At 39.3% G+C, this 15236-nt stretch overlaps 1 protein-coding gene across 5 annotated transcripts in view; it reads right to left on the reverse strand.

Annotated features, from left to right (window-relative positions):
* Positions 1–15236, reverse strand: part of WAPL (WAPL cohesin release factor) — a 72374-nt gene that overhangs the window by 43504 nt on the left and 13634 nt on the right. For all 5 annotated transcript variants that reach the window (XM_074924461.1, XM_074924464.1, XM_074924460.1 and 2 more), the window contains exon 3: positions 3921–4970. In XM_074924461.1, the coding sequence (XP_074780562.1) occupies positions 3921–4970 (1050 nt within the window). The remainder of the gene's footprint in view (positions 1–3920; positions 4971–15236) is intronic.

A 15236-nucleotide genomic window follows, 5' to 3' on the forward strand; every position in this document is an offset into this window, starting at 1 on the left:
GGTGATTCAGTTTTTGAGGTGGTGCAAAGGAAGAAAAAAAAAAACTGGGCAAGTTCGCTCACCAGAAATGAACTGAGTATTAGATGCTTATATACAAAAGCTGTTTTATTATCCAAAAATAGTATAGGGATCTCATCTTGACCACTGAAAGGAAAAAGAATGCATGACACAAAGGTTAAGCTGTATATCTGAACTGATTTACAAAGCAAAAGGCTAAGCTGTAATACTTACAGGATAACTGCTACTATAAATTAAGAATACCGTAGTTGTTCATTACTATACTGCTCATGAGATATATAGTGAAGGAGGTGAACCAAATAAACATAAGCATGTTAGAGAGGACAAATCTTCCTTTAGCAGAAAATTTCACAGCAACTGTTCTATCCTGCTTATGTAAATCTATATAGAGATATGGAAATGTTTAATTTTAGTATTTATTTTTTTTTTAAATGCCTGTCACTTTCTGTAGTAATTTTATTGTCACTGGCCAAACTGAAAAGTAGTAAAAGAAGCATTAACATAGCCCTAGGTGTCCCAGCTGAACAGGTGGACAATAGAGCATTCTGAGACTGCAAGTTCAGAAGTTAAATATATTAGAAATCTTCATGACCCCCCAAAAGACAGAAACAAACTGACAGCACAGTTATTTCCAGAAGTAGAACCCCCTCCAAAGATACAGGTTTGCTCTTCAAAACTGAATCTTGAAGTTATTTTTGGTCAAGATTTACTCTTCTTTATCGTTAGGTCAGATTTCTCTTGGATAAAACTCCCCACTGATTAACACAGTCAAGTCACAATTAAGTCATTTTTTCCTCTGGTATTAAAAGCTTCTCTTTACTAGAGTCATCCTGTATCCTGGCTAGGGAAACGACACAGGTACTGTTTCAGATGTAGTGAAGTCTCTCCAGTACTTTCAGCCCCTGGCATTCTGGCAGGCTCCAGAGGCTCAAGTGAAAGGAGTTTGCTGCACTGCGCTGCTACACCACTGACAGGGCAGAACTTTAGATCGCAATGGCAAAAAAATGGCAACTGTGAGTAGAACTCAAAGCTTCATCAAAAATCTCAAAGTTATGAAGCACCTTCATTAAAAAAAGCAAAGTTTGTGAACAGCATCTAGGAATTTAAAAGCTGGAGCATCTCCTGGTTTGGGCTTTTTGGGGGGATTTATTTTCTTTTTTGGTGGTTTTTAATCATTTCAGCACACAAGCCTATCATACAAGTGAACAACAGAAAAGATGCTTCAGTGAAAGACAGTAACTAAAATGGAATTTATCCAGTTGGCATTTTGTCCTGCACTCAATACTGTCCATCTAGTCTTTAGTGTTTCCTTAAATTTCATTTGCAGAAGCATTTAAATATGTACTAATATTAAACTGACTTTCCCTCAACTGTGAGCTAGTAGACTGGAAGGAACAGTCTATTTCCAGTTCCATTAGAAAATCTCTGCATGCTGTTTTATACTAAGATCCTAAAATAGGTTTCATAAAACCAGGCCTAGATTATGGCAAGTAACCAAATTGGTATTATGGCCAAAATTTTGTAGGACTAACAGAAAGCATCAAATCTACTGAAAAACTGTCTATGTCATATAACATTCCTTAGTCCACAGAAGGTCAAAATCAGTCTTAGGAATTTCCAGGGCTGGAATTCAGAGAGGCAATCTGGCATCTCACCTGCCAACCTGGAACAGTCACACCGGCTTTTTATCTGTGGATTTATTCGTTAGTACAGAACTCAGCACCTCTCAGTACTGAGTGTAACTTCAGGAACAAGTTTTACATGTTCTGAAAGCCTTTTCTAAAGGTCGGATTCAAAGCTGGCGTTTTCCATGGACACAGAAGCCACTTTTTTTCAGTATGTAAAGACAACACCTCACAGCAATGTCACATTTTACTGCAACTTCAGGTTTTGATCCAGAAGCCCTTGAGAAATTCTCAGGCTCAGCACGACTACATTTAAGGACCTTACTATGGCTGTTCTGAGTGATCACGATGCTCAAAATTTTCAAAGGTCTGAGAGAAGACAGCATGAAATGTATCAAGGAGTCCTACAAATTTTAGGGCAACATCAGACTCCTCACTTTTATTATCTGTAGTACAGGTTTAAACCACAGAATGTGCTGCAATTTAGGAAAATAACTTCCTGTCATCCTTTAAATTTTTAGAAGAAAGCAAGCAAGTCAAATCTTACCCTGCTACAGTAGCACAAAACAGGAATCAAATGAGCAAAGGAGAAGCAAAATAAAGGGGAAGCATCTCTCAGCAGAAGCACTGAGAGGTAGCTCTTACCCGAGAAGTGTTATTAAGAAACTAACAACACACGAATTTACCTCTACCCGTGCCATGGGAATCTCTTAGGAAGATATTTCAAAGAAATAATCTGTGATACCTCGGAGTATAATGGCCTCCTTGGTGAATGTAGTGCTGAATGCAAACTGTAGATATTCTGAGACTCCAGAGGACAGCAACTGAAAGGATTATTTGATGGGTCAGCATCTCAGCTGCATTAACGCTATAAGTGATTTTTTTTTTTTCCTTGGAATAAATGGCTGAGCAAAGACTTGTGAGAGAAAGGGACTCAGATGGAGTATTTCATAAGTGGCCCTGTAACTTGTTTTCCAAAGAGACTTGAATGCAAATATCTGATTGTAATGAATTTTACCAAAACAAATCTAGGGGGGGGTTGTTTGAAAAACACAATCTTCTCATGTAACATCAGTATCAATTTGGCCCTTTTATAGTTTGTAAAAAACCCTAGCAGTTAAATTCACATTTGATTAAAAGGCTTAGAGACAATTCTGGTTTTAGAAACCACTATAATTAGAACAGAGAAATGATCTTTTTTTTTCCTACGAAATTTTATTTCTGGATTATATTAGTAGAAGCTATTTGTAGGCAGAAACAGCTTCTCCAACACTTGCAAGGCTAGACTTGAGTCCTCCCCTCTCCCCATCACAATGAAATACATTATGCCAAAGTCTTACAAATGTAGCTGCACTGAATGGATAAAAACTTCTCATGCTTCACGCTCCAAAATGGAGGACCAAAAGTTTCCTAGAACAGTGGCAGCATTTTGAAATACTTATTCCAACACGCATGATTCGCTAGCATTAGACTTTTTCAAGAAGAAAAAGCTAAAAGAAACCTTTCCCTGAAGTTATTCCTTTTGTTCTTCACCCACACACTTCAACCTTGATCAAAGTCATTATACGGGACCCAACCGACCACCAGGCAAGTGTTAATTTTTCAAAGGCACTCAAACTCCAGCACTTGCTCAGCATATTTTGTGTGAACAGTTTTACTTATATGTGTGTAAGTGTATGTGCGTGTACACACACACCCTCCCTGTGCAGAAGACTGAGAGCTGAAAACTGGAAACAAAACTAGAAATACATCAATATGCAGAGGTACAGCCAAAGCCAGTCATCTGGCTGGCATCCCAGGGGTCCCCACAGCTTCCCTCTCAAGCCATGCATCCTTGAATAAGATGGAAATCAAGAAAGGTCCAAGCTCTTTACAAATGCGTTCAACAAAAAAACCAAACCCAAAAGGAAAATGATATTTCACATCTCTAAGAGCTACTTAATTTTCTGCACTCAGCTCCACAATCTTGGGTTGATGTGGAGCTTCTGTGGGAAGATATCTGCCATCCAGGCATAGGTACTGTATGCTCAACCCACCAAAAAGGTAAGAATCTTCTGTTCTAAAAGAAAAAAACCTCTACCTCTGGCAAGAGATGAGGTGATATAAAGCCTATTTCCAGACAGCTGTGAAACATCAACACCACCACATCAGAAATACGCGAATTTAACTTGCAGATTTCCAAATCAACGAACTCCTAGGTATACTGTAAAAATACCAAAATACAAAGGTCAACTAAATGTAAATAGTAAGTATGTATTCCAGAAGAGTTCTCCTTACCCGCGTTAGTACTGAGCTGGCTATCCTGGGAACAGTTTTCATTGCCGTCAGAGGTTGACTGTAGCGAAGAAGATGGTGCAGTTCTACTTCGTTTTTTGTTAGCCTTCCTTTCTGCTACCTGCCACTCTTCATCTTCATCCTCACTCTCACTCAAGTCATCAAACCCAAAGTACTTGATTTTGTAATTGGAACTCCCAGAACTTCGAGAGGCGCCTTCATCTCCCCCTCCCTCATCTTGATCATCAAACCCAAAAAACTCTAATTTGACATCCTTTTTGGATTTGGTATTGCTTGGTCGAAACCTGGTTGTAGTTTTTGTAGTAGCAATGTCTGCTTTTTTCCTTAAGCGGCCAGCTTCTCCCAGGTCAGTAGGGGCTGCTGTGGTAAATTCATCGATTCGTTCCATGGTATCCTGTATAGTAACGTTACAAACTGACAAGCAAGATGGATGTAGAACAGTGTAGTCTCTAGTCCGTCCAACCGTCCCTCTAAAACTGGTCCCACTACTTAAAGAAACTTTTCTTGCTGGGTTCAGACCATCATTATTTGACTCACTGTTTGCTTTGGATAAAGACTGACTAGTGCCATCCATTAGCTTGTCAAAATTTGTTGCCCCCTGTGGTTTTGCTTTGTTGGATCGACAGTATGTCCTACAGTTGCTTGGCCTAGGAATAGTTTGCACAAGCTCTTCACTAATGGCTTCCTTTGGATTTTCAGTATCTTCTTTATCACACTCCTCATCCTTGCTCTTCATCTCTGAGAGATGTTCATTGTCAAAATCTAATATATACTCTCCAGTTCTGGTGTCTTCAGTTTCATCCTCCCATTCATACAAGTGAGTTCTTAATGGCCCCTTTGTCTGAGATGGTTCTGATGGAGAGTCTGCTGGTTTTCCGATGTGGGAGTCCCAAGAATCAGGCAAGTCCTTGGCTTCAATGTTGTATCCAGAAGTGTCTGTAGTTTCAGCATTGCTTTTGTTACCGTCTTCAGCATTCTCATAGATGAGATGACTGTTCTTCTCATTATCTTCATTCAAACTCTGTATTTTATCTACAAAAAAAGACAACTTTATTACCAAAAAAGCATTATTAAAAAAAATAAATCATCACCCTTGCAGGCAACTTTAAAAAGTCACAATATAACAGCGAATGTTCAGTGCTCAATAACAAAAAACATTAAAGAGGTCCTTATCCTTCTGGTTTATACTTTTTAAGCCTTCCAGTGACCCTGTGGGAAGCCCACGCTGGAAAAGGTTCACTGCAGGACTTGTGACCCTGTGGAAGGGACACACGCTGGAGCAGAGGAAGAGTGTGAGGAGTGCTCCCCCCACGGAGGAAGGAGCAGCAGAGACAGCATGTGATGAACTGCCCAAAACCCCCATCCCCTGCCCCCTGTGCTGCTGGGGGGAGGAGGGAGAGAAATCGAGAGTGAAATTAAGCTCAGGAAGGTGTTTTAAGATTTGTTTTATTTCCCATTACCCTATTCTGATTTGATCGGTAATAAATTGTTACTTTTCCCAAGCTGAGTCTGTTTTGCCCGTGACAGTAACTGGTGAGTGATCTCTCCCTGTCCTTATCTCCATTCATTAAATTGTCTCTCCCCCGTCCAGCTGAGGAGCGACAGAGCAGCTTTGGTGGGCTCCTGGCATCCAGCCAAGGTCAACCCACCACAAGGTAATATAATTTGAAACGGAAAACACGTATGAAACAATGAATTATCTGAGCTTGCATATACTCATTTGTAATACGACAAGATGCAGTACTGCAGCCGACTGCAGCAGGAAAGGATGCACGGGCAGGTTACAGCTGCTTCTTCAGATATTCCTGATCCAAGAACTAAGGCATCATCATAGCAAAAACGAAAACCAGCATGGGCCACAGAACCTACTGATGAAGTTAAATACATTTGCTGAAAGTTATCCTATGATTCACTGCCTAACGCATTAACTGTGCGGCTCCTAAAAGCTGTGGAAGTAATCCACTGACATAGCTACTGAAAATGCTACAGTCCCCATTACAGCTGTACCACAAGCTTTAATCACTGCACCCTGAACAGAATGGCACACAACTTCAGCAACAGCTGCTTCAAATTAAAATATCTGGACTTCCAGAAGAAATACAGAAAATGCAATTCTCAAAATTTTAAAACTGAATCACTTCTGAAATGCAGGTTTTTACAACGAACTTCTACAGATCTGAAGAGGAGCTGCTGCCAAAAGTAAGGCTTGTACTTCTCCAACCCATAGCCACACGTGCATTTTATGCTGTCAAAAAGAACAAATTCCACTGTAAGAAATCAGTTTTTGTAAGATTTGTTTCTAGCTGAGCAGTATCCACACAACACGTAACGCCAGGAAAGACAGCACTAAGTCCTTCACCCGTTGTCCTCTCAACTGGCAGGGAAACCGGTCCCTTTGGTTTCCCCGAATACCAACAATAGCTCAGTGGATCTGGTACCAGAGTTTCCCGAAGACTGCATTTGCATCTGCCATGCTCTGTTGCTGCACCTCACACACACATACCCAGAAACACAAGCGTGTTATTTTCTGGAAACAAGACAAGCAGAAATTTCTTTGAAATTTCTGGGACAGTATAACCAAATGCAGGAACCAAGGTGTCGCCCATTTACTATCAGCACTCACTGTACTGGCTGCCTAGGCCAGGAGAAGCAAGATAAGAAGTCTGACTGGAATGCAGAAGACCCTGACACCCAGAAGAGTAGCACATGATGAGATAAACTGGAGAAACAGAAGCCACTGGGACAGGAACAAGTAGGAAAAAAAAAAATCCTAGAAAAGACCACACTTAGAAGACACAGGTGCAGAAGGCGACAGCAATAAAAGAAGCTCCCCTGGCAGAATGCAACCCTAGGAAATACTTCCTAAACTTGTCACTAAAATGAAGGCTTTAGCATCCTTCAGCACCAGTCCTGACTTCATCAGCTACCGTCTACCCAAGAGGCACTGAAGTTTCATAGCAGTGATCAAAAGGTTTGAACCTTTCTAATGAGGAAAGTGAGCATCAGCCCTGTTCCAAAGACTTCTGTTCCTTTGTTTTCAAATTAAACCAAGGTCATCTAAATGCCATCCTAGCACACATGCTTTATAAAAGAACTTTAAGGCGCAAACAAAAAATCCTAGTGAAAGAAATGACTACGAAGTCAAGATTTGCAGGAAATTAGTTTAATCCTAGCTGAAATTCCTCAGGGAGACAGGACAAGTAATATCTCACTGCATCTAGGTTTTCTGGGAGTCCAGCTGAGGTGTCTCTCAAAAGTTTACATATTCAGCTAGAAATAAACAAAAAGCACTCTTCACAGAATAGATGAAATGCAAAACTAAATTCCCCAAAGTACATCAGTCCTAGCCATCTCAGGGATGGAATCTTGTTTAATCTTTTTCAGCAGCCATACATTATACAAGAAACCTTGTTATTCCCATTTCAATCTCATACTTGTGATAATCTAAGAGGCCCAACCAAAATTAATCTTTCTGTTATCAGAGAGCGAGTTTGACAGCGTACAACAGGTTCCTTTTTCCTCTCATATGTTTAATACTATTGTGCAATTGTAATACTTAGGCTTGAAAACCATCAAATTAAACTAAAACAATTTTCAGACTTTCTTGCTAAAATACACTATTTTGCAGCCTCACCACTACTGTTCCATATCCAAGAGCATATTTTCTTGAATTAATGAAGTCTAAGCAACTTTAAAAATAAGTGTATTTCAAATATGCCTGACTTGCTTTACTAAATTTCAGTATGCGTATCTGGAAAGGGAATGGTTTTCCCATCCCAAGGAAGTCCAGGATTTTAAAGAGCCACATTTCATCCCAGGACCAAATCAAATCTCATCTTCCCAGAGAAGGACTGTGTGTGCACATGCACATCACAACCCAAGAGTCAAATAATTCAGGAATCTGGTCTGAGATTAAAAGATCTGAACTTTATTTTTACATTGTCTTAGCCTGAATCATTATCTCAGCTCCAGTCTGTACTCTCAAGAAGAAGAGATAATCAACACATCAAGCCTGGAAAACAGACTGAAGAGGCCAAAGATATATATATAAAGACATACAGCTAACATACATCATTAGCACTGACAAAAAAGTAATGGAAAAAATTACCAAGGAATCTGTCTCCAAAAAAACATTAATCGACTATTCTGAAAAAGGTTTCATGGGGGTTTTGGGGGTGTTTGGTTGTTGGTTTTGGTTGGGTTTTCTTGTTTGTTTTGTTATTTGTTTCGTTTCGGTTTTTTACACTCTGCTACTAGCACATGACAAAAATCATGACTACCCTAGAATATATATTTTCAAATATGTTCTCTTAAAAATCTGTAATTTTAATATGCAAAAAGCGAAGATATCCAGGGAACGCATATTTAAGTCTTTCACTTCAGATCACTTCATCTAAAACGCTCTCTGAATTCTTCTGTTCATTCATCAGTTCCGAAGCAGTGTTTAGCAGCTGAAACCACTTTCCTTTCTCCGTCCCTTGCCAGGAAGTTACTCTGGCAGTAACCAAGAGCTAAAGCCATCACCTACTAGGGCTTTGTGAAAAAGATGATCCTTATGACACATCAACTACAGTGCTGCTTTTATTTTAAAAATTTTTTCTAACATGCATTAGACACTCCACCAAGTAATGATAAATCCAAACAGATCACTAAAATTCACTGACTGAAACTATTCATTTTGATTCTGTAGTTACATACGCTGAAAAATTACTCTACAAATTGTTCTAGAATATTTTAGAATGTGCTAAAATTAGCCTAATATTTGTAGGGCTCTGAGCAAACAACACAGTCCCATCTAGCTGTCCGTGACCTATTAAGGGAACAAAACTTTCGACTCTCTTATTACAGCAACCTCATTTGGACAAACTGAAGCATCAGTTGAGAGATGCATTATGACAAGAACAATCCTTCCTCACATCTATTCTCTCCATTGCCATTTCTCGGTACTTGCTGCGCTGAGGCTGTTACACCACTCCTTCCCAGAGTGGCTCCTATTCTCATCTCGTTTCACACTCACCCAACCTGCCTGCTCTTCTCCATGAGCTCGTTCCCAACAGTCCCAAGCACAAGTCTGAGGAAACTGAGCTAGCTATTCACTCCACAACGCCGGTCTCCACCACCTCTAAGAGAACCAAACCCGCACAGGCGCTTCAAGGCATTAGTTCAGCTCCATATTAGTGACATTCGGCCCGGCGGGGTTAAGGCAGCAGCAGCATACACACCTAAGCCTTCCTGTCTTGAATTCCTTGTTTCTCTTCATCTGTAGATGTGAGTAAAAGAAGTTCCTCAAGCCAGCGCAGCTGACAAATAACAAAACCATTCTACCCCAGACAAACAGCTTTCTTGACGTTCGTTTTACTCCTCTTCCAAGAAATGATCTTAAATGCAAACATTCACCATTAACAGCTCCTTCTGCACCACAGCAGGACTTCTGCTGCCTTTGCATAAGCTATGCATCGTTTTAACTATGTGCATAAGCAACTCAGAATTTTGAATTGCCTCTGAAAAGACTCCACAAGTATCCACAAACTGTTACATCTTATTTCTCACTCGGCGCTAGTGATTCAATAAGCAAAGTTAATTTTAAACAGCAAATAAAAGGCAGCCTATCCTCCCCCTTCACTTTGTGCCTATCAGGCACCAAAATTTTAAAACCACTCAGTAATTCAGAAGTCCTAGCGACTGCAGCTGGGAGGGTTTTCCATCTCCAATAATAAACGAGGCTGATGGAAGATTTAACCAGTAAACCGCTTACTGTATACCAGGTAGAAAGTCTGGCTTGAGAACTGGATCACCGTGATGCACTCGTGGAGAACTAAGCAGCGACATTTAGAGGAATACTTCTCACAGGATGCTTTGGCAAGCCATTGATTTCATCTTAGGGTGGGTCAATAGGCGTCAGACTGAAGCTTCTATACCAGAAATTACTGCAAATCACCTGCTAATTGTGCAAAGGTGTACAATACCAGCAATTCTGATAACCTTGATTTTTAAAATTACTATATTTATCTGGAGTAACTACTACAGCAGAAGCTAGCACGACTGTAGGAAATGCAACGTGTAGTTTTATTTGCAGATACAGAAAGCACAGAGAAAATATGAGAAAATTAACTCATTTTGAAAGACTAGATATTCTGTAGTTCAGAGGCGTGTAATTTCTCCTCCCAATTTTAACTGCAGTTAGGCTCTTTGGGGCTCAAATACCAGAGTAAGTCTCCCAAGTAATTTCAGATCAGCAATAGCATCTAACTATAACCCACCAGTGAGTTTTGTGGGTTTTTTTTTTCCAGGTATTAGCACAATATTCCTAAAAAATGTAAAAAAAAGATGTAGTAATCATTATTTGTTTTCTGTTTAAATCTCTAGAACTTAATTTTACCAGAGTACAAGGGAATCAATTTAAATGACTGGGAGGTCTAAATTAAATGACAAATACCCATGCATTTATACATACCTCTTGCTTTATTTTATGCTCTAGTTTATGTCATTAGCAAAAAAGTCAAACTTCTACTCTTTCCCACCAAACACACTGAGATGTTTTCACAGAGATGCACACGACCAAATCTCACAAAACTATATTTAAGTGATTAAGATGATTATTATCCCAAGTAACCTTTGTAAGATGACCGTTAGAGACAAAAATTCAAGCTTATACACTGCAAGATATTCAATTTATTTAAGTTAATAGTTTATACCCCTCTAGATATGTGAAAACATTCAAACAGTAGGAATGTAACCAAGTTCTCAAAATCCCACTTTTTCAGTAATAAACCTTTGCTTTTTCAGTAATAAACCTTTAAACATTAAACAAATGCACATCTAGACTTACTGTATCACTCAGCCTAGATGAATATGAAGAGAATATTATCTTCACATCTTTTTAAAAAAATACATATTTAATACAAGCACTTACTAGATGGAACAAATGCTATTCTATATGTAATAATTTATTGTAACTAATTTGCTAAGTTAAGCAGGGTGGGTGTTGTAATAAAAACTATTGTAACTAATCTGCTGGGCGGGGCAAGGCGGGTATGGTACACTTGAACGACCTGTAAATGTTAGACAATTAAATGTAAAATGGGCCATTCAGATTGGAACAATGGAACCGTGTCTCCGAAACCCCACCTAACATTAGATGGGAACAATGTAACTATGCCTTAAAAAAAAACTCCACCAAGAATTGATAAGTAATTTCTGTTTGAGAGAAATTTAAAAAAAAAAAGCCCGCCAAAAGGATGAGATCATGAGGGTTTTTAAAAAAAAAAAAAAAAAATCCAATAGGAGAAAAGCGCGCCAAGAGACCAAGGTTTCGAAACTTTCAAAAGACCCAATAGGAGGAGGACACGCACCCCAGCAACCCAAATGATCCAATGAAAAAGAGCAGGACAATCATCTGATGAGAAAGACTGGTTAAAGACGATGACACAAGAGTATAAGAACGCGGGTTTTTTGAAATTCGGGGTGCGTGTGGCAGAGCTGCGGCTCTCCATGTACCCAGCGCTGCTTTGCCTATTGCTTCCCACCCTAAATTGATTGAACCCAAATAAAATTATATATTTTTATAAATATTGGCTTTGTCTGATTATAACATATATATCCAACAACACAGACAATGCCTTGTGGCTACCACGAGTAGTCACAGTGGGTCTACCTCTTGCCTTTTCATTTTTGAGATCATGTTCAAAAGGAAGACTGCAATTCTAGACTACTTTTTTTTTTTTTTTTTTTTTTAAGCGAAGTGAATTTTCTTTAAAGACACCTGTATTCCTCAGCTGGACACCACCGACATTTCTGCCATTAAGATGTCTCGGATTTCAACTTTTTTTCTTCATTAAATACCCATAACACATCTCACCCTTATTTTAAAAGGTTCTTCTTTTAAAGAAGCTAATGTCTACCTGAAAATGCGCTCCCAAATGGCCCTCAGAAGCATTATTATTTCTTCACTGTACTATATGAGAAAATGAAGGAATATCTCCCGATCCACAAAACATTTAGATTGATCACAGTAATAACACCACATAATTACAGGCTTGTTGAGATGGTGAGAGGTCTAAAAAAAATTGCAAGGCTTTCAGAAACTGTCAGAACGAAAAAAAGACCACCTTTTATTTTTTTTTTTAAATTGCGTGCCCGTTTTTCCAGAGCAAAAGCCATGCTAGGCCAGTTGAGCAGCACCTCTAGTACTAACTCAAGCTGCCTTCTAGCACAGGCATTGAACATAAAAAGGGGACTCTAAGGCATCTCTCTATTAACCTGGCTCAAAAAACTTCACTTCTGGCTGATATAAGAAAAAGAAATTGCAAGAACTAATAAAGAGACCATATGACAATTTGTCTCCCACAACTGGCTAAGCGATTCCAGTCATTTTATATTGCATACATGGCAAAGAAATAGAAATGCATAAAAGTCTAAAAAATGCAAAAATGTGAGTAACTCTAAACTTGGCCTTTTACTGTCTCCCACTGCTTGGAGTGGTGTGGAACATGTTCCTTACTTCCTTCTCACCGCTGGTAGTGACACGTACACGTAAGGGGAACTTACTGGTACAAGAACAGAGGGCTGTGACAGCCACTGACCAACACCATCTGTAAGTACAAGGGAGCTTTCTGTGAAACAAGTGAGCATGATCCCAAGACCGAGAAATAAGCATCAAGAGACCAAAAGGAACAGGCAAAAACCAGCTGCGCTACCTATAGCCACAACAGGCCAGCGGAGTCCAGAGCGGCCAGGAAAAGATGCCTACTACGAGAAACAGTTCAATGAGTAATTAACACAACGTTTTCCTAGTGGTGATTTTGAAATTAGATACAGGTAGAGAATAATAGAAACTACTGAAAGTACCTGTGGAGAAGGGAGAAGAAAGTAAATGTCTAGGGCAGGGAGCAGGAGCTTAAGAGGTTGCACAAGTGGTTCCAGGAGCCTGAAGTATTGTTCCATGATCTTACACATCTTGCCAGAGTTGCTGTTTTGTCAAACTAGAGCTACTTATCTTTTTTTCCTGGACAGCTTCATAGATTCCTCAGAGAATTTTATAGACAGCTCAAACTGGTTATTTTCTCATATCGTCACTGATGCCATACTAGAATATTTACAGTAATTGGTAATATTTACCTATTGGTATGACTGATCACACTTGCAGCATTTGGGTAAACACTACAGGAACCATCCTCATGCCTACTCAAGGTTCACCAGAACAGCATTTACTGTTGCATTAACTCAAACTTCATCAACACGTGCTCTAGGCAGAGCCTAAAAGCAGTGAGCAGGTTAATGTAGACAGAAGCCAGAAAAACATTTCTTATCATTTCTCACAAGAGATTAGAAGTTTGACCAAGCCTTCTTACTTGAAGAGGAAACACTGAAGGTTGGAGAAAAACTCTCCATCAACTACTGCAGCAGCAAGATTTACCAATTTCATACCCTGATCCTTAGGGTAGAGCATATACCAAGATGGAAACCTAAAAGTGAAGGGAAAAAAAAAAAATCCTCTTGGAAAAAAAAAAAATCCAACACCATAATCCAAACAATCATCAAGAAATGTACCCACCAGCCTAGTCCCCATTTCAATTTCATTTAATTTAGAAGACTAAGTTGCTTGGCTCTAAGTCTGAAAACATTTTCAGTGCCACAGAAGTCAAACCATCATTAACAGTCTAATTAATTAATTGCCTAAAGTCAAACGCTATATGCTTTTGTTAACAAGTCAGCGGTAGAGCTGCAGAATCTTATTTACTTGGAGGAGTCTCTTTGGCTGTGAGAACAATGTCTCGGTGTAAATTTTTGTCCTGAACAACTTGGGGCTCACAGAACAACGCAAGCTCATCACCCCACAGCTCAAGCACTGTCCCCCCAGCCGCCTCACCCCCAACCTGTTTGACTGGGCAGGGGACAGCACACGCTGCAGATCGTGCACGGCAACACCGTTTCAAAGGGATTAGGGACCCAGTTCTAACTGCATTTTCCTTACCAGCATGCAGACAAGAGAGGTAAGGAACAGATGAAGCAATTCAACTCAGTTTCTCACTCCACTATTTCTCATGGCACTTGAAATGGCGCTATACCTTTGAAATCTCTGCTTCCCACTCCAAGTTTGATTAAAACTGGTTAACAAGCACAAGTGTTACTGGGAAATTGAGGAAAACAAAAGGACACTCAATATTAGCCCTTGTATGCTACAAAAACATGCTAAGATGTCAACATATTACCAGATATGCAAAAATAAATGCTTGTTTCTTCTATGTACTCATGCAAGAGTTGCCAGTATTAAATGTTAGCCCTACTAACTTGAACTCCAGGTTAGTTTTCTCTCAGTTCCTGCGATTCTTGATGAATGCTAACCAAAGCATCCTCCAAGCTACAGACAAAAGACGTACTGCCTTCGATAGCTTCCGTAGCATGAGACCTTACGCTCCTTGATTGCTGTGTAACTGGCTGTAGAAGCCTTCACTTTAATATTGAAAGGAACATGATTGAATTATTATTATACACAGGAAACATTTCTCACATCTGGGAACGGATCCTAAAGGAAACATACACACAGTATCTTCTCTGGTTTGGACAAAAAACCAGCAACTGCAGAGAAGCCATGCTTTTCTTCAAATAAAAAAACTAATTTCATTACAGTTTCTCTCTTCTACTGTACATCGGAAATGAAATGTTTCAGATGGTAAGGAGAAAACGTTACAGACTAAACTCCTTTGATCCATTTTCTGCTTATGACTGAACAGCTGGGAAACACAGAAAAAGGCTTATGGATGTAAAATACACAATTCTAAGAAATGGGCAAAATTTATTTAGATCCGCCATTATCCATTGATGCCCATAAGATCTGGAAAAGCACTGCCTGTTAGCAGGCATACACAGAAGATAAGAAGCATAAGAGCCTCAGAAGATTAGACTCTCAAGACCAGTTTCATGGTTAACAATCACTAAAATAGCTAAAATTATAGCACCACCACATCCATAGCTAGGATTACAGATTCTTAAGTAATTCTGGTTCTTTACTCTCTTGGAATCAAAATGAGCTGCCCACAAGCTCCCTCAGGTTGGATAGACATGCTTTGCCTCTTTGCAGATGTTTTCAGTGGCACCTTCTTTTGCAGAATTACACAGAAAACCCTCAAGTGATGAGATTTAATTTACTGCCACCACAGAACTATTTTCCTTAAGAACAGATTGCTTCTTTTGTTTCTTTTCCAGCACACTGAATATCAAAATTCTAAAGTAAATCACATGAAAAGTTTCATTTTATTGTTTGTTAAGACTATGTACAAAAGTTCTCAATCATGTTGC

Source organism: Athene noctua, chromosome 21 (genome assembly GCF_965140245.1).
Source record: "Athene noctua chromosome 21, bAthNoc1.hap1.1, whole genome shotgun sequence".
Taxonomy (NCBI): Eukaryota; Metazoa; Chordata; class Aves; order Strigiformes; family Strigidae; genus Athene; species Athene noctua.